Source organism: Phasianus colchicus, chromosome 21 (assembly GCF_987193195.1).
Source record: "Phasianus colchicus chromosome 21, bPhaCol1.hap1.1, whole genome shotgun sequence".
NCBI classification, from domain to species: domain Eukaryota; kingdom Metazoa; phylum Chordata; class Aves; order Galliformes; family Phasianidae; genus Phasianus; species Phasianus colchicus.
The window spans coordinates 6,881,718-6,908,957 of NC_143456.1; the positions used below are offsets into that span (position 1 = coordinate 6,881,718).

Sequence of the window (27,240 nt, forward strand, 5' to 3'; positions counted from 1 at the left end):
TGAGAGACTAAAGCCAAAGGTAAACAAACAGCATGGAAACAGAGGCTGGAGGAGATGTAAGGCAGTCCCAAGAGTGCAAAACTTCCAGCACTTGTGTTTACCTAACCAGAGTTGCATTTATTACCCCCAGCAGGAAATCTCTCCTCATTAGGACCTAGTTAAGAGTAAACTCTGTGGAAACAGGGCTCCTCATTGACTGCCAAACAGCACAGCTCAGCAGAGCCAGACCAACTCACACGTCTGTGAAGAGGGCGGGTGAGTCGGGCCGGTGGGACTGCACATCTTGCATAGCATTCCACTCATTGACCGAGGACTGGTCGGAGTTGATGTGGCTCTCATAGTAACTGACCCACGTGAGGAAGAGGCTCCCTGGGTAGTAATTGTTGCTTCGTGCCACCTCACACGCCTTATGTAAACTCTGCAGAGCAGACCTAGAAAGGGAAAAATACTTGCAGGATTACCAGGATGGCACTGAGCACAAAGCAGCTGCCAAATCCAGGATGCTACTCGTGTCCCATCGGTTGGTACAGAGCCCAGTGCTGTGTGCAGCAGCCTGTGGTGCTGTCTGGACAGGGCGTTGATTATTGCACACTTCACTGAAGCATACCAAGACATATTCCTCTTGTCCAGATAGCAACAAAAGTGGCCACAATTCAGAGTGCAGAGGCACCAAAACATGATGCAACCGCCTGCACCAGTGTACAGTGCACAGCAAGTGGCCCTGATACAGATCCTCCTGTGCAGGGCCAGGACAGATGAGAACTGCACACAGAAAGCTGCACACAAGGGTTTAGGGCTTGATTTCACAGAGGTGCATAAGGGCCTGCCCTCCCTCCTCTCTGCACAAGGGATGTTACAAGTTTCTTCAGCTGCTGCTGGGAAACAAATCCCCCTCTCCTATTTTTAGCTCGTTTTAAATCTTTGACTGTGATCAGAAGGATCCAGGTCAAAACCACTGGGGTGACACAGTAGCATGACACCCTGACAGGGGATGTATTTCTGCAATGCAAAGCAGCTTGAGCCAGAAATACTTTAATGGCCACTACATTCTTACATGAACCGCCCTAAAAAGGAAAGAAAAATGCAGGCAGCTTCTCTTTCCTTCTCACTGTCACAGTGATTATGCCTCACTGAAGTGGGGAACTTCTAAAATACGTACAGAGCGTGTTTCTTGATTTACAACAGATAAAATACTTCAAATGTATGCTCCTATCAGTAACAAACTCCGATTTGGAGGGATCCAAAGCAGCAGTGCTTTGCAAAGAAAATGACCCTATTCCTCCTGCCTCCAGCATTGTTAACAGCTCACTGCTGTGCCCTGGTGTGAGCAGCTTTTGTCCTCTGGCATCAGCCCTCCTTCCCCGTCTCTGAAGGGGAGTGCTGGCTATTGAATAGGGCTTAGGATACCACTAACGCAAAGCAGCACCTGCTTTTTGAAAGTCCAAGAAGCCAAAACACTGGAAAAAGGATGGCTGGGACTGATTACAGTGAGTGCTTACCACATTGCCTGCACAGACACCGGCTTGAATATGTGCACCCTGTTATCCGTGGATACACTGAACCCGCTGTGGAGAAAAGAGGCACAGTAAAAACGTGTCCCAAAAGCAGATTTTCCAGTTACAGCACGGAGTTTGCAGCAGGCTAGAGCTGTGAAGGACTGGTCCTATGCAGACTGCTGAGCTCAGCTAGAAAACATATCAAAATAGCACACTAAAAGCACTAAGGTGACCTTTTTTTTTAAGCAGTTGCTCTTCAGGAAAAAAGCTAAGGCAGTGGGACAGTGCTGTGCTGTTTACCTTGGCAACACAAATGCAGTGCCACAGCTGGGAACAACAGAGCGCAGCTAAAGTGATCCTGGGGCAGCTACCAAGGAAAGAAAAGTCATTCCAAGTGCTGCACTGGACAGCCTTTGTAACTGGCACAAACAGGAGCCTGCAAGTCAGGCGTCTACTTGGCAGAGACACATCATTCTTATTTCATGTTCAGCAGAACACTGCCTGCTGCAAGCGTGGTGGAGGAACACATAATAGGATCCCTTTAAGGAGCTTTCACTACACACCCACTCGCCAGTGAAAGCTCCTTTACTCCAGCTTAAACACACACATGAGCCACTGTCTCAATGCGTGTTTATGCACAGATAAGTCAATTATTGGTGCTCCCTGCCACAGACGCTGTGATTCAGGGCCTTTAGGTCCACTAACCCGGCACAGGTCATAGCAGAAGGCCTGCTGGATCTGCTGAAGCTCTGAAATCATTTGAACCCTCCTCCATGGACTGTGCTGCACACAGAGACCCTCTGCCAGAAGTACAAAGACACTCACCCGTCCCCATCCAGGTGGATCAAGGTGTCACTCCACAGTGGCAGCACCAAGCCCATTGTACAAGTGCTACTGTAGGAAAAAAAAAAGAGATGGTCAGGACACTTACTACAGCACCGTTATCCTGATTTCACAGCAATGGTTGCAGGTGTTTGTGCTTATTTGGGAGAAAAAGAAAAAAAGAAGATCCCACTGTTGCCTCAAGAACAGAGCCTGTGTTGTTTTGTACAGGTGCCTGGCAAGGATTATTACCTAGATACAGGGTACAGAAGTACTCTCTGAAGCAAACTCTAAGAGTCAACATACATCCAGAAGAGCAAACAGGACTGAGAAGCAGCAAGCCCTGCACAGAAGGTGAGAGGGGCTCAGCCTTGGGTCAGCTCAAGGCTTTCGTCACAGATTAGTCCCTTCCAGGCTCAAGTGGGTTTGGTTCTATTGGTTTTGCAATGCACAGCTTTGTTTTCTTGTTTGTCCCTCAACCACAGCTGCTGGGAACTGGGGTCAGTGCAATGGCCGGGTGACTGTCAGCAGAGCAGGTCAGCAATTGCAGCTTACCACCTGCTGCCTGCCCTGTGCCCCCTCCCAGCTCCATGGCTGAGCAGACATCTCTTGGCAAGCCCACTCCTCTCTCAGCTGCTCAGAACTCTCTGCCTCCAGTCACCTGCTTTCTGCAAGGCTGAGCAGAAGGCCAACGAAAAAGCAGAAGTTAAGTGATGGAAAAAAACAAGGGCAGGGGAACCCCAGCACAACCCACGGCAGGCTGTCCGACCGGAAAGCTCAGCCTCACAGAGCTCTAAGACTGCTCCATAACACAGGCACCATCTTCAAGAAAGGCCAGATTCACACTTGCCTCCTGTTCCTATGCTTTGCTCTAGCTGCTCTCAGATTTCCACCAAGCCTACCAGACCTGCTAGCCCATGAGAAGTAGGGGAAAAGGGCAAGACCTGAGGCTTCCATGGGTCAGCAGATGCAAAGCCCCAGAAACGCACGCCTCAGAGCGGCCGGCACAAGGAGACACTGCAGCATGCAGCTATTTCTGTTGACAACATGAGATGAGCTCATGGAAAGATATGTTTTTAAAAGGCTTCCCAAGGTGGCCGGGGTATTTTTAGTGATACTGTTCAGCAACCACTTATCAGAGCCCATAGCAACAAGTCTATATGGAATTATAAATAGCAAGTGGGCTAGGGGAGGGTGTATCAGAGTGACCATCCAGAACCTGAGTAACTCTAGGAGACAGCTAAAACCACCTCTCTATGTTATTAAAGACTGAATGCCAGTGAGCTCTCAGTTATCAAAGGTGGCAGTGCTGGTACATCCCAGCCAATAGCGGGCTCCACGCTCACAGCAACCTGTGCAAGGACAAGTTATTCTTGCACTGCCATAAGAGCATCCCTGAGCCATAGCTGTACGTGCACGCATGGGCTGGGACTGCTCTCTCTCTTCAGTAGGCATCACTTGAGCAAAGCATCCAAATCCAATCACTTGAAATTAAGCATGGTTGTCACCATCAGCAAGCTGCTTTCAAAAATCTCCTTTTAGCCAAACTGTTCTAAAAAGTTTTCCAGTGACCCTGCTAACCACCCGAAAATAATTTCTAGCAGCTAGGGTTAGCAGTGAGATTCATTTCTGTGCTTAAAGTCTGAGCTAGAAAAAAAAGCATCTGTACTTAAGCTTCCAGAATGCTTTGAATATCTTTTTTCTTCTTAAATTTAAAGATTCCTCACGTAGACCATCATTTATTCTAACTTTTTTTTAGAGAGCTCCGTGCCCCCCGTGCTCTCTTCAAAGAGAGCAGTGCCCCCTTCTACGCCTGAAGCTGCTGCTTCCCACTTACATTCCCCAACCCTTGGAGAGGTCAGTAGCAATTAAAATGAAGGAAGCAAAAGCACTAAACCCTGACAACACACTAATGCTTGGGGAGAAGACATGTTGTGCCATCAGCAACCCTGGCATTCCCATCAGGTCCAGGCTCCCATGACCCTGGCACAGTGCTGTCTGATAGTCACTGCTGCTCTCCTGAACCCTAATGCCCAAACTGCAGCTTTCTGGTTTGCTGCAAGTCCTCCCTGTGCCTGGTGTGCAGAGCTTTGGGATCTTGCTTTTCAAAGCCCGCTTAGGGCACTTCATGTACTCACACAAGCCTGAGGCATGGAGGAAATGCTGACCTGAGCTCTTTTGCTCCTATTTGCTACCTCTTTACAAAAAGCAAAAGAGGAACTCTAGTTCTGGAGAAAGACATCAGGCTGGAAAATCTGAAACAGTCCCCAGAAAGTGCAGACACCAGACAGCGATTGCTGAACTTTACTCAACACATGGGTGAACACAAGGACTTCCCCACCCTGACAGTGTGAGTACCTGTCATTGGAAGAGAAATCCATTCCCAGGACGATGCTCTCCTCCGTGTCCTGTCTGCCATTGGTGGATACGACCACCATGTATCTCGTGCGGTTCTGGTATGTGCTTTCCAGTCTTACAGCCTGGGGAAATGAAGGAGAAACATCAGCAGCAGAGCCAGCAAGATGCACACTGTTACCTTCACAAGCCACCCTGCCAAACTGAGCGAGAGCCACAGAAGCAGTGATGTGATGCACGAGGCCAGCCAGCCTGATTCTCAACAGGGTGGTCAGCAGAAGAGGGAGAAGCAACTTATTCCCCTTCTCACAGTGCTCTCCTGAATAAGTGGGATGTTCCTGTGCTTTCAGCACACCTGGCCGTTAGCCTGCTGTGCCCCACCAAGGCTGTGAGCAAGAAGCAGCCCCAACCTGGGGACCCTCGTGCACATTTGGTGAACCAGAGCTTGTCTGTATCATGTGCTCTCAGCTTCCCAGGCAGACAGCTAGACTGACTGGTGCATGGCTTCCTGCTGGCCCTCTGAGCTTTTCTAGCAGTTCCCTCAGTATAGAAGAGATCTCACCACTGCACACCTGGCAGGAAAAGATTTGAGTTATGGGGCTGTACCCATGATTGGATCTCCTCCAGAAGCCAAAAGGCAGTGAGCTGTGGGCTGAGCACATCTCCCTGCAGACACACTGCTGAGGAGCCCAGGAAAGCTGGGCTCAGAGCTCAGCTTTGCTATCCACACTCACAGTATGCAGCGCTCACTTGCAGTACTTCTTGGACTCTATTCCAAGCTGTCTGCAATTATTTTAGTCATAGGGTCCCAACTATGAGAGAAACTACGACATCTCTAGAAAGGAAACGTCTTAATTATGCATCCTAACTTTGGACAGCCTAACCCAACCTCAAGACACTGTGTTGTCAGTGTTTATCTTTTTGCTAAGCTGCTTCTTGAACTTTGAGCGGGGTCTGTGGAGAGCAGACATGGCTGAGCAGACATGGTGTGCACCAGCTATGCCCCAAGCTGTGGGCTGGCACCTGCCTGCTGCCAGGGACCCACTGCTGAATTCCTCTCGTTGGAACAGTGCAGCTCGAAGCTGTGTTCTACATCCTCTGCAAATAGAGCCTGAACTCCCCAAGACCCCACTGCCACCGTCCCAAATCTCACATCAGCATTCTTGGCCACCCATGACAGCTCATGCTCACAGAGCTTTCTCTCTGCAGTCATTTTAGCCTTCAAATAAAAGCTCACAAAATCACTACCCCGTGGGATCTCCCAGCAGTGTGCTGTTTTCCCCAGCACACCCTGCAGTTCTGAGGCCAGCACGGCACCTCCCAGCTCAGAGGAAGCACCTCCCAGCTCCCTCACATCTCGCCCTGCACCACATCTCAGGCAGGGGACGCAGCAGAACCCATCACAAGGTTTATGACAGCGTGTGGCAGCAGCCCCAGTGCCAGGTGCAGCAGCAAGTGCAGGCAGGAGGCAGTGCTAGCTGCACTTTCTAGGCTTGTTCTCTTAGACCAAAAGCTAACAAACTCCCCAAACGCCAACACCAGTGGACAGATGTGCTGTGTACAGTGGGACTGTGCTCCACTCCATCTCTTAAGGATAAGACATGCTAAAACCAGCCTTGTTGTCCTTCTTGTGTCTTGAGTCACTTGGACACTTGAGTCACACGGAGAGTCAAAGAGGTCAGGCCTTCAAGGTGCGAGTTCTGCTGTCTGTACAACTAACCAACACAGTATCACAAAGGTGCTCTTCCACCTGGAGCAGCAAGCAGTCACCAAGGTGCTGGTGCTCAGAGTCATCATATATACGAAGATCCAAACCAAGACTTGCCCAAAACAGGAGCAGGCAGCCAACACTGCCCTGTGCCCCAACGAGCTCTGTCCTGCTGCTCAAGGACAGTCCAGCAGCCGGAGGATTAACATAAGCCAACTCACTGTGCTAAACCAATTTGGCTAGCAGTAATTAGAAATGTGGTTTCAATGCAAGACCCTTTAGAACAGGGCAAGACAAACATCAGCCAAAGGTCACACAGCTCCCAGCCCTGGGGTGGGATTTTCAGAGGCCAATTAAGAGGAGCTGGGCATGGCTTGTTGTGGCTCTCTGCATCCAATTCACACCCTCCCCACAAAGAGAAGAACCATTAACAGAGCAGATAATCCTTTCTGCTAAATTTCCTGGAATAATAAAACAGTCGAGCTCCAAAGTTACAATAAAGGTTCAAACGCCCAGCAGGTGAGCAGCCTTTTCATTAAGCACTGGCTCTTACTCTCACCCAACAGTAGGTGTGCACCAAGCAACTAAGTGGTCTGATACCTTTTAAATGAAGATGCTGAAATCCCAATCAATCTCTGGAGGACAGCTAGCTCCAGGGGCTGAAATGAGATGAGAAGGTCCTTTCTCCTCAATTTTGTTTTCTTGAACAAGAAGTCCTCTGTAGCCCTTCCAGGACCAGCAATTTTTCTCTTAGCTTTAGGCTCACCTACCCACAAGCCAACCTTATCTTCTGCCACATTCTTGTTTCATCAGAGCTACAACGTGGTGTTTTATCAGCCCTTATGAACTGTACCTTCCAAGATGTAAGCTCACACTGACCTTTCCTCTTTTTTATGCTACAGGATAACAGGTGTTTCATACAGGAATGCATTTCTCACTGGAATATTTGATTTGAAAACCAAAAAAAGTGCTCAAGTCTTCTGAAGTCTTCTTTTATTATTAAACACACAGAAGTGCACAACTCCCCACTCTGCTGCTCTCCAGGAAGTCTTCAAATCAGTCTGTACACTTCCAACTCATTTTCCTCCTTCCCACTGCATTTACACTCATACCATTCCTCTGATTCTGCTCACTGAAAGCTACAAAGCTCTGCCAACAGCTCCAACAGAAACAAGAGTTGTTCCAAAATATAAGTGTAGGTTTTTAGAGGATTAGATTTCTCTGCTGCCCTCTGAGCTGTGAAGTCTGCCCTCGGAGTGACAGCAGCCAACACAAGAAGAGAATGCATTTCTCTCAGTACTGTTTATATTTCAAATCTCATTTGTATCTACTATTTTATGAGAGAGTCTATAGCAGCTCTGCACACCCTTCGTTCGTCAAGAATCAATTAAATTCAAGTAGACTATCGAACTTAACCTCATGCAAGATTTCAGCATTCCAAATGTAGCTGTGAACAAAAGGGTTTATGTCTCAGCCCACAAAGTCCTTATTCAGCTGTTAAGGCTAATTTGTCCCAAATCACACAATGTAGCCACTGATATTGCTGAACAATGACTTGTTCAATGGCTTCCAAGGTTCTAACCCTGGCTGGGATTTTGAAAGGCTCTGAGAACCCCCCATCCATTCCCATCACTTTCACCAACATTTTCATGACAGCAAGGTGTGCTTGACAGATTTGGGGAGCAGGTCCCTCAGTCTGCTTACAGCACATTATTTTCCACAGTTGTTCTTAATAGTTGATGCATTCTGTAGCAATCTTGGCTATTTTCTAGCCATCCTCAAAGGATCAGCCCAGCTCCCAGCTCAGGAGGATTACACAAACCAGAGGTGCTGGAATAACACTTCTGAGGATGGCAACACTGCTTTGGGCACACGTTGCTAAGATGCATCAATGCAACACAGGGCAAGGCACTTCAGGCTACTAAGTGATGAGTGATGCAGAGACACTGCCACTGTGCCTGACCTTGCAGAGCACTTCAACACATCCCAGAAGGATTCCTCGCCGCTCTTCTCCAGCTGCTGGTGGTCTCTAATGCACATCAGTGTTACAAACAGTAACAATGCGTTTTCAACAGCTCCCCGAAAAAACAGAACAATAGGGATCAGCATGGGTACATAGCTACATGGGGATCCTGCATGCTCCTTCCTGATAAGCCACAGCCTTTTCAGATGCAAGCAGTTATAGAGCATAATGAGGAATCCAACTGAACTGCCATGGAAGGACAGGAGTTCATGCTGGTCAGAGACACCTGCTGACACTAAACAGGACACCATGTTAATTCACCCAGCTTCTCTGACAATTGCTACAGAACTTTCTGAGCATAAAACTACTCAGCACTTGGCTCAGACAAAGGCAGCCTGCTATGCATACAGTTTATCTCACTGCACAATCAATTAGGTGGGTCTTTTATAACAAGCTGCTTTTTTCTCCTTGTGGTTGCAGAGAAGACTCCCAGGATCTGACGATGAAACCACTGGAACACACACATACACACACACACAGCTGCTCCATGAGTTACACAGGTGTATTTGTCCAGTGAAACTTAACCTTTATATTCAGTAGAACAGATAAGCAAAAAGCCAGCCTACCAGTCTGATGTTGTCTTCTGGGCGGAGCAGTATGAACATGGCCTGCAGGTGTTGCTGGAGATCCCCTGCAGGAAAAAGGGTAAAGTGAATGCACAAAAATAGCTCCAAATCACATGCAGGCTCCTGGCTGACCAGCCAGAGCAAACGGCCACTGAGAAACCTGACACAGCACAGACAGCACTGCTGCTTCCACCCACCCGGGATGACAAACCTCCATCCACCAGCCAGCTGCTCCTTGCTCTGTGCTCACCTGTTCCTGTCTCACCAGGCTCCCTGCTGCTAAATCTTGTTTTCTTTCTAACAGAAGTAAAAAGCACTCCAGTAGTCTCTGTTCCTTTACAAGACTGGCACATGGGTCAACATCTCTTTCGCTACCTGGCTCAAAGCAGGAATCTGCCAGTTCCTTTACAATGCTAATTACTGTGAAGAAAACTCTCACCTGGACAAAGGAGTCCTCTTTGAAGTGAGATTTGGTCCAACCTTAGAGCACAAGGTGTTGCCTTACACTCATGCACCAACTCCATCGAAGTACCCAACAGCTACCACCCAAACACCAAGCAACCATAATTGTTCCTAGAAAATGCCCATTGTTCTTCTACTGGTGAAGCCAAGAAAAGCAGAAGAAAAATAAATCAGTTCCTGCATCGGTCTACAAAGTCTTCTTAAAAGGACCTGGGTGGCACAGGACCCTAAAGCAGGCATCTGACAGCCAAGAGAGGCACCCATGGGAGCATCGTGGTGACTTTTACAGCCAATGGAAGAGCAGGGCTGAAGCAGTGCCCACTATGGGGGGATGACAATGCTTCTGTGAGCAGGCTGCACAGCACACAGCAGTCACTGCTCTCTTCTTCCTTCCTCCTTTAAACACATTTCAGTATAGGGAGAATGAGTCAGTGCCCTGGAAGAGCATTTATAAACAGGGGGGTGGGACTGCAGGAGTGACACACAGAGGTGACAGGCACCCAAAGGCACATCCTGCCCAAGGACATTGTTCTCAGCACTGCACAGGGCTCCTTCAGGGACACAGCACAGGAAGGGCCAGCTCATCTATAGGATGCGTGGCCTTGAGGGGAGCAGTGAGACACAGGATTTCCCCATGTCAGCACTGCTACAACCCCTGGCAGAGGCACACAGCTTCAGCAGGTCTCAGCAGCAGTGCAGCAGGGCTGGGGGCAGTGATCCCCCATTTCAGGTGCCTGCAAACCCAGGAGCACTGAGCTCACAGGGACTGAGCAGCATGACACCAAAGCTGCTTCAGCTCAGCTTTCCCCTCCCCAAAACATCACCATTTCCACCTACTGCTCCCACTAATTCAACTGTAGGAAACAGTTTAAGAGCTGATGTTCCCAGAGACAGAAAAAACCACCAGGACTACTGGATTGTCTCAAAGCTTTGGAAGCTTCAAAGCTGGAAATAAAGCATTGCCTCTCTGGCCCACTTTGCTCAGCTTGCAGCATTTTCAGCCCCAAACACACAGTGTAAGCTTGCTGGATGAAGAAAAAGCAAAGGAAAGGTTTTAGCATGCCAGAATCAGCACAAAGATATCACATCCTGTCCTGTGAAGAGCTGTCAGCTCTGCTGGCATTCATGGCACGACTGCTGCTTCCTATCACATTGTGCAGCAGCGAGCAGCTGCCTTTGAGTCCCCCAAGCTGGCAAGCTAGGTGCAAAGCATCAGCTTGGATGGGATCTTAAAACTGATTTACAATATCCCAGAGATGGCAAGAGCTGCAGGGAACCTGCATCCTTTCCAGGCTTTCTCTAGTCTGGTGGAGTGCAGCAGCCAGCCCCCAGCACGTGGCCAGTGTGCCAATGGCACAGTGAGGGACCACCAGGGAACTGGGGGAGGGGAGGGAGCAGCCAGAGCAACCAGTGATTTCCTTTTCTGAAGGTGACACAATTAAAGAAATAGGTGTGAGCGTTAATTATTTCCTGCTAGGCAGCTGCTCCTCATGCTGGATTCCAGCACTGAGTTAGGGAGGCAGCTCCACGAGGTCCCCCAGCCTTCCTAGGAAATGCTCTCATGGCCACTTGAAACACCACTGCATGCATGGGCTGCAGCTTTGTGCTGACATGTTATGGCTGCTCCCTGGTTCCCTTCTGATTCCAAATGCCAGAGAGAAGTCCCAACACACACACAGGAATGAAAGCTGAGCACGGCCTGCTGGAGGCCAAGAAAGGAGATGCTTTCCTTCGCCATGCACTGAGCTCACTGCCAACAGCCACCTCACTCCTTGGGGCTGCTTTCCCTACATCACTGCTTTAATTTTGGTGGCACAGATGTGACATGTTGATCCCTAGGTGTCTTGGTCTGCTGGTATTCACTGCAAGTTGGAAAAGCACACAAAGAAACATGGCACACGCTCATTTGAAAGACACTTCCCCACGAGATCTCCAAGTGCCACAAAACACCATGCCACGAACACCACTTGAGCAGGAGGCCAAGGAAAGGACAAACACTGGTACCTCCTTACACCTCACCCTGCAAATGGGTAAAGAGACTAAGAAGAAAAATCCCACCCCTCAGGCAAGCCAGCCTCCTAAACACAAAACACCTTGCTGAAAGCAATTACAACACACTGGATTTGCTTTCTTGGCAGCCCTGCTCCTGAAAGCTCTGTGCTGATCAGGCAAGCAGCACTATTTTCCACCGAGCTCTGCAGCTGCTGTGCAAGCCAGCAGCACCACAAAGACCTGAGGCAGCACCAGGAATAAACCACACTGCTATTTGGTGGTCACTTCTAGGCACAGAAAGCCTTCAGCCTCCTGGCTCTGCCCCATGCACAAAAGCCCAAAGATCTCAACACAGATTATGTTTTTCCTTGCTGAGTGTTTAATAGCAGGGAAAAACCCCATACTATCTGATGGCTAAACACTACCAGTGAATAAGCACCATACGCAGCAGGAAAAGCAGCCTACCTCCACATGTTTGAGTTTCATTATTCAGAGTGACTTTTCAAACAGAGCCAAAGCAAAAGTAAAAACACAACAAATCAAACCTGCAGGTGATAAGGCGGGGTGGAACCGTGCCTGCCTCTGCATTGCTCACCCTGCTCTCACGTCTGAGAAGTCACACTGATGTTGCTCAGAGGTTTCCTCATCACCTCACAGAGGTGAGTGCGCCCCTTTTCTTCCATCAGCATAGCTGGTTTCAGATTGGGACAGGCAATTACTCACCTCATATCATAACCTCAAGTTTCCCAGTGCAATCCTGCAGCCCCTCCCTCATATCAAAGCTACAGCATGACAGTTTTGGGTTGTGAGGGCAGGTTTGTTCTTAGTTCTCCACGATGCCCCAGAGTCATTCATTTGTTGGATTAACAAGAGAGTACCAAAACCTTTTCTCTAAGAGCCTCGAGGCTCGAAGCTTTGCCTTTAATTCACACCTGGTGTAAAACAAAGCATGTGTCCTCCAGCAAGAACACACAGCAGAGAGGTGAGCTGGGGCAGAGCATGGCAGCAGCAGTTACCTGCGTGCTTGTTGCGCCGGTGGCTGACCCTGGGGGTGGATGAGCCATTCCCTCGTGGCAGGAAGAGTGCTGCTCCTTTCACAGTGAGGAAGCTCTCGCTGATGCTGCAAGGGAAGAAACAAGAGGTGAGGGAGAGAAACGCTGCCTTGATTTTAAAAGGAGAAAAGCAATGGAGAGGTTCAACCCACGGTGCTGTTCTGCCCGCAGAGGGGGAACCTGAGCAGGAGGAGGGGATTAACTACGGCTACATTTTCAGTTTGAAAGTCAAGATGCACATTTCTAAATGGTGATGAATAGGACAAGCCCACGCACTGCTCTGATTACAACTCTGTTAAGCCCAAGCTTTGTGGTTGGGACGCAGCTGATGCCCCCTGGGAACAAACATCTCCCTGCAGCAGTTAGCCTGAAGAAAATGAACACGTGGAACGGATTCAGCAGTACTATTTACAAATTGTGTGGTATTTAACTCAAAGACTGATAAATTAAAAGCAAGACCATAGTGTGGTTAAACTCAGGCATCACTTGCTGCCCTGATTTTGCCCTCCATGAGGTCACATGGGGACAGAGGGAAGTGGCAATATCAAGAGCCCTCAAGTTCCGCCAGCAGTCAGTATTTTGAGCACATTTTCCAGCAGCTCTCAGGGAGATGCTGCGGCACACAGAAAAAGCAGGGCTCTCTGCAGATGTTGCAATTAACCCATCCTGTTGCACAGCGAAGGGTTCCTGCCCTTCTCAGAACTGATGAGATCGTCATACGTGCTTTGAAGAAAGCCAGGAACAATCCCACAATCAACAGGATGGTTGATGAGTATGATAAGACAGGATGGGAGCGTCCCTGGCAGCGCGCACCCGGCAGTGCTGTGCCTTGAGGAAGGAGCTGGGTTTGTTCTCTTCAACCCAAGAAGAGACTGGGAACTTCCAAGCTCCTTTCTCTGCTTAAACAGATACAAAAATGATTACTTGTTCCCTTCCCTTAAGACCAAGGGCTGGGAAATAACAGCCATGCAGCAGCAGAACCCAGAACGGGCAGCACTGGTGCACCAGGGCAGCACCAGCACGTGTGTCCAGAGCTCAGTGTGAGCAGAGACAGCAGCGTGCAGGAATCAAACAGGCCAAGATCTCAGGGCCAGCATGGCACAGCCTGTCCCACTTCTCAAACCAAGGCTGACCACTCTAACAACAGCTTTGCCTATTCTGTTGCTCTATCTGCAAGAGTGCTAAAAGCTTCAGTTCCAGCTGGATTTCCGCGTAACCTCAAGCACGTGCCTGGGCACCTCTCCATTCTCCTGCTAGGGATATCAAACAATGAGGTTCCGAGCTCCATCAAGGCACATGGGCACAAAGGCCTTTCACAGGGCCGTGGCACATCCCAACACCCTGGCAATCACAGTGGTTTGCACCGAGTTCATTTCATTAGCAAAGCCTACAGGTTGCAGTAGCAATCCTTCACCCTGTGCCTGCACCATCGGGGACATCCCCAGATGGAAGTGCTGGTACCAAAGCAGTGCTTCCGAGGGAAGGATGCAGGCACCCAGGTCTCCTTACACACAGGCCAACTCTCAGGGCTGTGTACAGCAAAGCAGTACCAGGCACTAAGAAAAACAAAACAAACCCCACGATAACCGGGAAATGGGAACGACGAGAGAAACCTCAGCATGCCCTGCACTGACACCTGTGTAACAGGGTCAGCTGGCAGCACTCCCTGACAAGTCCAGGCCCCTCTGACAGCCAAAATAGCTGAGCACAAGGCACAGTGGAACAGGGCTGCTCACCAACAGGGGCCCTGCGGTGCTGTCAGCAGCGGTGACGACGCTGCAGGCAGTGGGGAAGGGAAGTGGTTTTTGGGCTCCTGCAACTCAGCACTTCTGCAACTTCAGAAACAGCACAAGGAGAAAAACAAACCCAGCGTGGGAACGCGCTCCAGCTCAGATGTTTGACGCAAAACCCCTGCACAGAGCACACAGGCACACGGAGTCACAGAGATGCGCAGTGCCAACTGCGCCCCGTTTGCACCAACATACACAGCAGCTCCTCACTGAGCCTTCCTGTCCCCTCCACTGGATCCAAGAGGGACATCAGCCGAGCAGGAAAATGAGAACTGCTTTCTGTTTGTGCTTTGGGATCACTGCTTGACCCACAGCAGCTCTGAGGCACCCGTCCAGAGAGAGAGAGCAAAACATCCCCCAAAGCAACAGGGAAACACGTTGTGCAAACCAGGCTCTGGAATTCAGAGCAGAGAGACACAGAGTCATGTTTCCTACAGCAACACAGAGTTCACCAACTAGAAACGGGGCGGCTCATGCAATTAAGATGCTTACTAAGAAATGCGGGCACTTGATGTTTACAGAAGAAATGTGATTCTGTGCGTTGTTTTCAAGCAGAAGACCAGGATGGGAAGCGAGGCTGCGAAAGGAATTTGCTCTACATGACAGTCCCCAAAGGCTCTGGGTCTCCATGTCAGGACGTTCCCAGATGGAGCCCCACGTGCCATTCCTGCTGCACTATGCACAGCCTGAGCAGCCACGGGCATGCGAGATTCAAAGGGAAAAACACAGCGTTTCGACCAGTTATCTTCAAGAAGAACACCTTGTGCTTGACACACGCTTGTCTTTCACCTCTCAGAATCAACGCAGTTCCTGTTGATCACCGTTAAACCACACAACTGCAATCAGTGATGGGAAGCTTAGCGTTCACACATGGCATGCATCAGCTCAAACCACAACCCCACACTTTGTGCCAGGGTTGCCCCACACACGTGGCAGCTCTCAGAGCCACCACAGACCTGACTGGGTTTGGCCTGGCAGGCAGAGCTGCCACCTGCACCACGGAGCACCCCATGACTTTAAATACTGCCATAACCCAAGTCACACCGGGCACACGAAGGTCACCGTGCTGCCCCGCACCTGCCAGGCCCTATATTTAGGCTGAGCACTTCAGAGATGGAGACCTACAGCCTGACACACTGCACCGGCTATCCCATAAGCAGAAAACAACCTGAGCAGAGCCCGACACCCCCTGCCCCCAGCCGTCCTCCTGGCCCCGCTGCTGCCCAGGTCATGGCACAAAACGGAGGAGTCGCACCATCCCTCTGCCTGCCCTCAGCACATTAACAGAGCCCCAAAACAAAGCACCAAAACAAGAGTCACTCTGTCTCCACGCAAAGAAATCAGTGCTGAATAATATAAGCCTTTCCTTTGTGCTGTACAGAAGCAGATGCTCGTTTACCAAAAGCATCAAAAAAAATCACAAAGAGGCCGCCGGATTCCACTCATGTAACAGAAGGAAGTTATCTGCTCACTATTTCAACTTCTGCAGCACTCAGCGCTTTCATTCTCACTGCATCCTCCCCACAAGGATGTCTGATCCCAAAGACAAGGCAAAAAAAAAGCAGGACAGCCCTTCCCCATCAGCGAAGTGAACACAGCTCCAGACCCATGTTAAAGCTGCAAGGCAAAGCACCACAGCATCACTTCAGGCAGGTACAGACCCCATGGTGGTACCCAGCTCCACGAGCCATGCTGTGCCAGTGCAGGGCAGCGCTCTGGTGCTCTACTGACAATGAGACATCAGGAAAAGCTCTCCAGATCAAAACCAGGAGATCTAATCCTGATGCATTTCAAAACACAAACTCAGCACCTCTTCCCAACCTGGCTCTTCCCCCGGTGATGCAGCCAGTTCTTCCTGAAGGCAACGCTGCTGCGACTCTGCTTTTCTGTCTGCTCTCTGAATGGGGATCAGCTTACCAGGAGCCCTTTATTCCTGAAATAATTTCCACTAATCACTCACCGTGTGCCACATTAAACAGGCTGTGGGGTGTCTGACAGCATCACTGCATCCCAGGGCTTAAGTAAAGGCTGAAAGGAAGCGCGGGCAAGAGGCAAAATGAACACTCAGATGTCCATGTAGCAGAACTACACATGCTGCAGTGTCTGTGCAGACACTTGTGGATTACTTAGCAATGTGGAAGCAGCATTGCTTGAACCAGGCACGCTTCATCTGCCCACAGGAAAGGAAAGGAACCACACACAGCATCCCCAAATGCAGCCCTGCAGCGGTTTGGCATCTATGACTCCGCACATTACCTTACTGCTATTACCTCTGTCTGACTTCCAGCTAAAGGTGAGCTTAGCAGTGCTGTCTCGAGTGCACTTACAGTGCTCCTAACTCGAGGTGAGGAGCCTGCAAAGTTCTGCTGAGCAGGTCTGAGACTGAAAACCCATTAAATGAGTTTTGTTTTATAAAAGCTTCAACTCCAAAGAGCGGAGATTCCAGATGTGTTTATCCACGCCGCAGTCAGGTGCTGAATTTCATCAGAATTAGCACTTGAGGCACTTTGGCAGCCAAGTTCCTGCAGCCCTCAACACAGGCCTTCCTATTTCCTAAAAGCATTCAACCCCAGTCAGAAACCACACTTTGAAGGAGCAGGACTGGTGGAACGCTGAGTGCGGCTCTGGGGCACAAAACCAGAGAAGTCCCAACAAGAACAGAGTGTACTTTAGGGAAAATCATAAACTGGATTGGGTTGGAAGGGACCTCGAGGAAAAGGCTCTTTAAGAGCCTTAAAAACAGCTCTAAAATAGAAATTTGCTTAATTTTGAGCTAGAGAGACTTATTAGGGACTATTTACCCTCAGCTCACAGACGGGTGCTTACCCTGCTCGTTCCAAGGCACACAGATATTCCTCTGTTGGCTTCCCAACAACTTTCCTATCACAGTAAAACAACAGCAGGGCAGGAGTGGTGCTGACAAATTGTTTGTATTTAGGCAAGCTGGCTCTCCAGCTTTGCGACACACAGAGGAATGCAGCTGCTCTGCTTTGGGTTTGGGATTTCTCCACTTCTTTCTCAAAGCAAATAAAGGGAGAAACAACAACAAGAACAACCCAACAACAACAGAGCAGCCAACGAAACTCACAGAGCTTTAAAAAGGAGAAGTGAGAAAATCAGCTTAGGGCACCGAGTTCCACAAAGCATGCAAGACACGGACAGACCAAGTTCTCGAGGACAAAGGTAAAACTAGCAATAGCTTTTCATATCTGCAGCTTTGTGCAGATGATGTCTACCCTTAAATTGCGGTTTGACAGAGTCATTTATCATTTGCTGACCACAAGATGCTCCTGCAGGCCCACCTGCCCATGGGAGGCTCCCACCTGGATGGATGGGCACGGAGCCCTGAGCTGCTGCCCACTGCACAGCGCCCTGCTGGGCACCGTGGTCCTGCCCAGCCAGCTGAGCCCAATCATGAACTCAACTCAGTCATCTTTGTAACCACACCAGAGCTTCACCCAAAGTTCGGATGCAACACTTCTGCAGTAAAAAGCTGGAGGTGTAACAGCATGCAAAGCAAACTCAGAATCAGGCCGTTACACCGAGCTGCTGAGAGCAGACAGAGCCCACCTGGAGCAGCACAGCCCGCGTAGGGCCTCGGTGTGAAGGATGTGAGGGCTTCAGTGCTAAGTGACAAAGGTCATTTGTTTAAAAGAAAGGACTGAATCATTCATGGTTCAGCAGTCTGGGGATTTAACCTACTTCTTACATGGCTTATTGCAAGGAAAGCAGGAGACCCCAAAGGGCTGAGTGTGATGTTGATGAGGGCTGGATAAGTACGGGATAAACAACTGAACAGGCTGAATAAGGAGCCTGTGAGCTTACTGCACCTAAAAATGCCCAGATTTAAAAACGTTGCCAGCACCAAGAAGCTCTCAGGGGCAGGATTCCTCCACTTTCCTTAGCCAGGGGAGGGCATTCACCCACATGGGCTTCTCTTCTTCCCCAGCTGCTGTCACTTGATGTCCATGAACCAGAGGGCTGATCCCTGCCACAGACACTGGGTTAATCCCACACAGTGACCATTCCCAGGCTCCCATCACTTCCCCACTGCACACACAAAGCAAAGCAGTGACTTCTGAACACATCACCCCATGTATCTGTGGAAATAGAAGGCTTCAGCCAGCTGCTACAAAACACCGTGGCTGGAAACCCCAATTGCAGAATGGCTCTGTACACATCAGATCCACCACACTGGAGAAAAACTATTTGCTGAATGAGTTTTAAGCCCATAGGGGTTGATAATTTAAATGCTGTTTGCCAAAGTGATGCAGAGGAGACAGCAGCCCTGCATGGCTCATCCGGATGGGATCCTGAACCTTAAACTCCCTCTGACCTCACAAACAAGTCAGAAGCAATGTTTCAGGACAGTCAGCGTGAAGTCGTTGAAGACAATTAAGCAATAATTTAGCGAGGGGCTCTGTGACAAAGGTGGGAGGGAGTGCAGCCCTGTGAAACACCCCCAGGCAGCCCCAAAAGGCCCTTTTCTGCTGATAATCTCACTCTGGTCCTTCCGCCTTGTAATCCTCAAAAGCATCCAAAGCATTTCCAGAGTCCTGAGCATCTGCAGAAGTTGCCCCTCCGGGAACAGTCCATGGGAGCTGGCAGTCAGCAAGTCTTCATTGGACACTGTGCTCTCAACCAGGAGTGCTGGGCGGGCACAGGGCTGCCCTGCAAACCCTCCTCTGCTGCCCCAGGCCTCGCTTTCTGGCTGACAACCACCTCTGTCCTTCTCCCAGCCCCCCCCAGGAAGCATCAGTGAGACAAACTCCGGGAGCTTCCGGGGAGTAAGAGGAAAAGGCAAACAGGAAAAGTACTTCGGAACAGCACAGCCCTGGCTGAGTTAATGATCAGCTCAGCAGGCAGCACACTGCTTCTATTCAATTACCGCAACTTATTTGCATTGCTTTTAATAACCGGAGAACAGCATAGATCTCTTTACACGCTGCTTTTGATCTCACAGAAGGATGGGACCAGCCCAGCAGCCTTGCTGCTGGCAGCCTGCACGCTTCCATTGCTCTGCACACACAGCTGGAAAGCTTCGTGCGGGTGCTGACACTGACACTGCACTGAGCATCAGCCAGAGCTGGGAGCGAGGATGGGGGATCACTGCTGCTCCCTCCAAACATCCTCAGCACTGATCCTCAACACAAAGGAAGAGCACTTACAGAGGTACAGCACGTAGAGATGAGATGAAAGATTTCCAATAACTCGCTGCTTGGAGGAGCACGGTCTGGTTGTGCCAAGAGGTCGAGAGATTTTGGCAGCAGGACACAGAGAGTAGATAAAAAGGTTGCAAGGTTTCGCGTGCAGTAAATAAATAAATACACAGCTCTGCACGCAGCAACTTCACACCCTGTGATGTCAGCACAGGGCACGAGTTAAGGTGTGTCACGGGGACGGTGCTTCAGAGAGCAGAGGACGTGGCCACGGGGCTTTAAAGACAGAGGAAATGGGCAGGGAGGGGAAGGACAGGGCTAATGCTGCCTGGGTATGGGGACACAGCACAGGGAGTCCTCAATAACTATCAGTCAACAATTTGGAACAGGAAATGGTGTGAAGCAAGCAGGAGAAACAGCAAGCAAGTTTACAAAGTCAGCTCCATTTCATACTGCAGAAGTGCTGAGGATGAGGCAGTAAACAGCACTGGAGCACTTCAACACGTGGGCACGGGGAGGGCTCTCACTGCTGCTGTAGCCGAGGCAGAGAGAAAATGGTTAACCAGCCCCAAACACACAGCTGTGCCCTGCAGTGCCAGGTCCTTCTGCATCCCTCACTGCTCACAGGGATGTGACACAGTGATGCGGCACAGCAGTGCATGGCACAGTCCCACTCCCTAAATAAAGAGGAAGGTGGGCAGCAGAGGGATCCGGCAGAAGAACAGCATTATCACAGGGCCACGGAAAAAACACTTCAGGACACTGAGAATGTGCTAGGATACCTAAAACTTGGCAAAAGGAAAAGGAAGTGATTGCAGACAGGAAGAGCTGATCTATGGCAACTTGTCCGGGCTTCTCCTGTACAAAATCCTTTGGTATGTGCATGCTGTCTGAAGTTCTGCTTTTTTCCTCCTGTCTCGCCATCAGCTGCTTCAGAGTTTCATGAGACTGAAAGAAGTTTTGAATCCCACACCAACGAGCTGCAGCCATGAGTTCAGAGCTTCTGCCAATCTTAAGTGTCTGGGACTGCAATGGGAGCCCTCGTGAACTCAAACCAAACGAGCCCCCGAGCAGCTGACTCTGTCACTGCCTAAAAGTGTCAACAGGAGCAATTTCTGCTGAGCTCTGACAGCCCGAGCTGATCAGCCAAACACAGACTGCACTGAAACTGGAGGTCCTGATTGCATTTGGGCCACCACTGCCGTTCCCATCCCACAGAGAACACGTTTTCAGCAGAGCAAATCAACAAAATTGGGATTTTTAGGTCTTGGCCAAGAAGAAAGAAGGACACCTGATACCATCTAAGCCTTTGGGAACTTGCTGTTAGGAGCAGTTCCTCATTACGCCAGTCCCAAGCAGTGCCCTGATTGAGAACACCGGTCCCATGTGAGCACTCTGTGGCTCTCACAGCCCTTAATCTTCCTGGCCAGGAGGGCAGCACAGGCTGTCTGATAACCCCTATCTCCCTCCCCAGAGAGAAGGACGGGCGCTCCTTCCTACCCGGGCTGCCAGCGTTCCCATGCCCTGCCCGGCTGCCCCCGCTGTGTGACACACGGGGTATTTCCCATCCCGTTCCCGTGGAGCTTCGGGTACATCGCTGTTCAACTTTCGCTACCAGCAGCCACAGGGAATGCTGTAATACAACAGCCAACGCCACGAGGGGCTAAAAGCAGTCGGTTGTAAGTACTTGGGGTCGTTTCTGAAAGGCTCAGAGACACGGAACGGAGCTGACTGCCCACCCTGCTCTACAAGGGGCGACGGAGCGGCGGGACCGATTCCCCGATTCCCCGGCGGAGCTCAGCCGGGGCGGCCCCGCACCCAACACCGCGCGTGGCCAAGTCTTATCTACGCCCCACATCGGACATCTCCCACGTTAATCCTTCCCACAAACGCAACTCGAATCACCCACAAAGGAAGAGATGATCGGGATTTGTCCCAAAGGGTCTGCGGGCTGAGCGCAGGACCGGCAGCAGCCGGGGTGCCTCCGGCTCGGCAGCGGGGAACGAACTCCGGAGCGCCGGCAAAGAGCGGCAGGAAGGCTGCGAGCTGCCCTGCGGCTGCCGGCCGGGAAAAGTTTGCTGAGAGCGGCGGGGAGCCGCGGCACGGCGGGGAATGGCCGGGAGGGGGTCCCGCTACGAGCGCCCAGGGGCCGGTCCCGTTCGGTACTTACAGCTGAGCGATGGTTCCCTGCGAGATCACGGCGTTGTCGGAGAAGTAGGGGATCATGGCGAAGCCCCAGCCCCGCAGGCAGCAGGTAGGCGGCCGCCCGGCCCCGCGGCATGGGGAGCTCCGGCCGCCCCGCTGCTCTGCTCCGCTCTGCCCCGCTCCGTTCCGCCACCCGCCGCACTGCGCAGGAGCGGCCCGGCAATGCCCCGGCCACGCCCCTTATGGGCATAGCCACGCCCCCTTCACAGCAGACCACGCCCATTCTGGGCACGACCACGCCTCCTTTTTGGATACAACCACGCCCCTTTGTGCTTGGCCACGCCCACCGGCGCGCACGTGGCGATTCGGTGCGGGAGGGAGCGAGCAGCAGCAGTGGAGGGGGGGGGGGGGGCTGCCCGTTGGTGGTTGGTTCTTTGTTTTCCTACCCCTAGCTCCAGGTAAGGGAGCAGGGGAGGGCTAAAAAACTCGAGGCTTGGGGGAAGAAACGCAGGGAGTGGTTTTGGGAAAGGCACGCAGTGCGTAGGAAATGACCTTAATTTCTCTCCTGCAAGAGAGAGGGGAAAGCGTTCTTGGCAATAACTTTCATATTTAGAAACTTGAATACGTCAAATGAGAAGAGAAGCAGCTGCCTTTGGGCGCTATTCCATCCTCAGCTCCATCGCTCCTGAGAGAGTGGGAAGAAGGGAAAAGCCTCGGGGCAGGAACCCGGCCCAGGGCTGCAGGGAATGCGGAGCACCAAGGGAACCCTCCTGCAGTACTCCCCCGTTCCAGCCCAGGGAGGGGGAGGGAAAAGAAAGCCTGAAGTCAGCTCATGCTCCATTCCCCATAGAAACATCAGCCCAGCACAGAGGGGATGCACACAGAACCCAATCCTGGTGCCTGCTTCAGGTCCGATGCTGATGGGGAAGCTCCCACCCAAACACACCTTATGGCTTCATGGGGGACAGACGAAGCAGCACAATGCGTGATGCTGCAAGTTCCCTCAAGGAAGGTTTAGCTGTGTTAATGTAGGCTGTCTCATACAGCCGAGAGCACATCTCTGGTAATGCTTCCTCACAGCTGTTTAAAAAAAAATGCAGTGCCAGCTCACTGCTGTGCCAAAAAAAAAAGTCATTTTGTTGGACAGAAACGAAGTCAGTTGCAAAAAGCAATGGAAAAATCAGAGCATGAGAGAAATGGAGGTAACTCAACCCTCAGCGGGGTCAGGAGGCTGGCGAGAACCTCACACGCAGAACTGACACATACCACACGTTCACAGACTGAAAAACAACCCCAAACTTCTGCCCTACTCTAATGAGAAACTTAAGGGCTTTATGCACAAGTTGTGTAAGACCCAATGAATTCAGATATAGCCCAGACAAAGGTCAGGTTTGTTACTAGCAACCACCATTAGAAAGGCAAGCCCTCAGAAGTGGTGAGGACTGCGAGCAGCTACTCGTAACACACAGATAACAGATCTGTAGATGAATTAATCCTGCTTTCATACCACCAAGCACCGTGTCTCCATACGTGGGGGATGGCAGAAACACCCCGGGTTTTTCTTTTTGAAACCCCAGACAACAGAAGTGGAAAATGCTCAAGGAAGTGCAGGCACTGAAATCTGTACTCATAAAAGGTGTTTGACTGGAGTTTGTTGCCATAAAGGTGGGAATGCTGAGGCTGACACTGCCCTCAGGTCAGTGTTAATCAAAGTTAACACTTTGATTACCAGCCCCCATTTAAGCACCATTTGCACACTCTGCAAATGTCACAGCTCAGGCACAGCCCCAGTTTGTTTGGGTGCTGCATCCCACACTGCAGGGTTGGGCTGTGGGGATGTGATGGAGCTGAGGCAGGACACAGGGCACAGGACAGCTGCTCCTCGCTGCAAGCAGGTGCACCGTGCTGGGACAAACACAGACGGAGCTCAAAGCACACAAATTGCAGTGATGACAGGTAACAGCCTAAATCACTGCGTGCTGCAATAGGGCACCAGCACAGCCATTCATCACCACCTGACAGGATGTAAATACGTCTGTCTGGGGTCAGAGTGCTTCCCAGGCTGCTGTATGAACTGTGTTTTGTTGTGGGGGCAGGGGAGTGCTCCCCTAAGCACCAATCTCCCTCTGAAGAGCCCCACTGAACATCATCTATTACCATCACGTTTCTGGAAATGTATTTCAGTGGGTAAGCAGGGCCTGGTATTACTTTAAGTTTGCTTGAAATGAATGCAAGCACTCTACCAAAGCAATGGATGTTCTTTTCCTCCAACACAGGAGGAAGAACCAAAGGAAGGTGCTATAACCATAATGTTATATAACCATAACATATAACCATAACCTGATATGGTACCTGATTTAGTGGTTGTCAGCCTTGCCCACAGTGGGGGTTGGAAGCGGATGAGCTTTGAGGTCCTTTCTAATCCAAACCATTCCATGATTCTATGACTGGTTGCGTTCAGGGTAAAGAGAACAGTGGGATGTTATCAGATGTAGGAATTTTGGCCTAGATCTATCAGCACCAGTGGAAGAGATAAGGAAAAGCAGAACCTGTCTCCACTTTCAGATTAGGAAGAAAGCTCCTAGGCAGCTGCATTAGAAAACCTCCCTCACCACATCCTCTCTCCACTGGGAAATGAGCTGGCTTGGCATCAGGGCCAATGGGGAAAGAAGGTCTTAAGAAGTGTATTGTAGGAACATGGTGCCAGATTCCAGCTGTTTGAGGGCCAGAGGATATAATGCCCCTCCTGTGCTGCCATTCAGCGGGACCTGTGCAGGCTGAGAGCTGGGCACAGAGGAACCTCATGAGGTTCAACAAATGCGAGTGGAGAATCCTACACCTGGGGAGGAATAACTGCACCCATCAGTACAGCTGGGAGCTGAGCTACTGGAAAAGGAGCTCTGTAGGGAAGGACCTGGGTGTCCTGGTGGCGAGCAGGTTAGCCATGAGCCAGCGGTGTGCCTTCATGTCCAAGGATGGTACCATGATGACTTAGCCATAAATCACTGCAGCAAATCTATGGGTAGGAGACCCATCTCTTGAGCAGCAGCTCCTGCACGAGGCTCCTGCTGCAGACCCACTTCGGGGAGAGGAGCAGTGAGAAGGGTGCTGGATGCTTTCAGCACGAGAGACAGCTGTGTTATCTGGTCTCATTTATCAGGAAAACACGAAGCCATTGCAGTAGCAGTGGTCATAAACAAGCTGATGCACGCAGGGCAGAACGAGATACTGGGGAAGAAAGAAAGCTTTCCCTGTGGTGAGAGGCACGCCACCCACCAAGCACACGGCAGCTCTGTTACACACAGCAAGGAAATCTAACAAAGCAATTAGAAAAGAGGCTGTATCTGGTTAAAAAAAAAAAAAGGAGTGGGGAGGCAAGACGAGGGAAAGCATGCAAAACTCCGCTCTAATCCTGAAGAACCAGTCAGAACAGGAAGCCACGCTCTGAATTTGGTTATTTAAGCTGTCAAAGAGTATTTCTGTTTTCAGCTCTTGTGCAAAGAATCAGACAGGAGCAAAGGCAGGGCGATAAGCATCGCAGGAGGAACAGACCTTGCTTTTAGAGACCGTTTGGTCAGCTGCCCATTGTGATCAATGATCTGGCTTCTCAGGTGAGAATTCAACACCTATTTTGCAATATTATCACTTCATTAAACCCTTCCCTCACAAAACCCACACCCAATTGTTGTCCAGTTTACTTATCGGTAAATCTCAGAGGGTCTGACACAAAGAGGTCAATCCCAATTACACCCACCTTACAGCTGCAGAAGCAAAGATTGCAGCAGGGATGGGAGCAGTGGTGGCTGTTGCTCCTATTGATGATGCTGGACATGGCAACCCATGGAGAAACTTTGGCTGAAGTGCTTCTAAATAGTTAATCCAGACCCTTGCAAACCACTACATCACTGCTCCAAGTCCAGCAAGGACAAAGCCAAAATGAAATGTCTGAGATTGTAAAATAGGTGATGTGTTATTTGAGTGACCTATAGAAAAGAAACAGGTAAATCCTCTGAAATGTCAAACGTAATCCTATTTTTAAATTGATTTTTAAAAGGAATGTTTCTCATGCAAGGATACCAAAGAATTGAAGGGCAGTGAGTCTAGAAACCCTTGTGCAGATTCTCAAAATACATTGAAGTGCTGGGATTCACACAGAGCTGAGAACTCTGAGGATTGCTGCCTGGCTTCCAAGTCCTGACAAGGTGCCCTTGGGGACCAGAACTGTTATTTTGGAATCTCCCTTTCTATTTACAACAGGAGTCCTCCTCAGCGCTGACTCCTCTCCCGTGGAGCACCTGGCTTCTGCTTGGCAGGAGACACAAACACGTCTGGAATCCCAGCCAGCCGCTCCTTCACCGACCTCTGAAGCAGCAGCACAAGTGCATGGGGCAGCTGCTCTGGGTTAGCAGACCCACTTGGTAGCTAAAGGATCCGACCCTCCTTCATTCCTTCCACCTCCTAGTCCCTTGCTCCTCGTTCTCCTCTGTTCACACACTTTCAGTGATACATCAGCAAACTTTTCACAGGCCTTCATGCTTTGAGCACACTCCCTGCTATAGCACAATATCTTTACCTTGTAACCTTGGTGTAATTTGGCAGTGCAACAGCTAATACTGATTTGCTCGTCCAGCTGTGAGGATCAAGTCACGTCACTGCTTATTGTGAAGCACAGGCACGCCATTGGACTGGACTGAACTCACTGCAATCACAAAAGGCTGCAGGTAGTTATTACCAACCTAACCAGAGAATCATTTGAGTTGGGGTGGACCCTTTAAGATCATCTGATCCAACTCCCCTGCAATGCACAGGGACACCCACAGCTCCATCAGTGCTCAGAGCCCCTCCAGCCTGACCCTGGCTGTCTGCAGGGATGGGGCACCATCTCCTCCCTGGGCAATACGTGCCAATGCTTCCCTGCACTCATCATAAAAAAACTTCTTCCTTATATCCAATCTAAATCTTTTCTCGTTACGTTTGAAATCAGGCCCTGTTAAAGAGTCTGTCCCCTTCTTTCTTACAGCCCCTCTTTATAAACTGAAAGGCTGCTAATGGGTCCCTCCCCAGGAATAAACCCGATTCTACCACCAGTGCTACACCTTTGCTCACAGTTTGCTGGTAGAACACCCAGCACTGAAAATGAAGATTTGCATGAACTGTGATGTGTGGCCCACAGAACTTTTCCTGGAGGTCAGCTGAGCTGGCAGATGAACAGAACACTTCTTTATCTCCGTGTTCCATTCTACACAAGCAGCTGTAGTAAATGCCACTGGGACTGGGCTGTCACTGAAAGGAAAGGCAGAAAGATGGATACAGGAAATGCATTCTAAAGATAAGGTTTGTGCTACAGGAGCTTAGTAATCTCCGGCATGGATAAACACAAGCTCTTCCATACCCTGCACACGCAGATCCCTCTCACTGGAGGTCTGGAGCTACCCAAGTGCCTCACAGACCCAGCAGAACTTCCAGCTACAGCTCCAGTACCAACAAAATGAGTTTGGCAGCTGCAGCAGCAAGCAAGGGAAGCACAAGGCAGGCTGAGGAGGCAGAACACCCAGCATGTGGCTTTTGGAGCCCCTCGTAGCACAGGATGTGCTCAGGGTAACAGCAGTGTCAGCAGCCTGGCCACCAAATGGTGACTCATCCTAGAGTCACACACCTGGATGGGGTGAG

General features: G+C 50.4%; 1 protein-coding gene across 5 annotated transcripts in view; it reads right to left on the bottom strand.

The window, feature by feature from the left end:
- The window catches only part of SSH2 (slingshot protein phosphatase 2), a 72,079-nt gene that overhangs the window by 17,584 nt on the left and 27,255 nt on the right, over nucleotides 1–27,240 (bottom strand). For 3 of the 5 annotated variants that reach the window (XM_031591642.2, XM_090122321.1, XM_090122320.1), the window contains exons 3-8: nucleotides 12,441–12,544; nucleotides 8,971–9,035; nucleotides 4,677–4,798; nucleotides 2,322–2,390; nucleotides 1,500–1,565; nucleotides 237–431 (exon numbers count right to left, since the gene is read on the bottom strand). In XM_031591642.2, coding sequence (XP_031447502.2) covers nucleotides 237–431; nucleotides 1,500–1,565; nucleotides 2,322–2,390; nucleotides 4,677–4,798; nucleotides 8,971–9,035; nucleotides 12,441–12,544 — 621 coding nt within the window. Of the gene's footprint in view, nucleotides 1–236; nucleotides 432–1,499; nucleotides 1,566–2,321; nucleotides 2,391–4,676; nucleotides 4,799–8,970; nucleotides 9,036–12,440; nucleotides 12,545–21,595; nucleotides 21,924–27,240 lie in introns of those variants that run through there. The other 2 variants (XM_031591643.2, XM_090122318.1) reach the window with 2 other exon arrangements.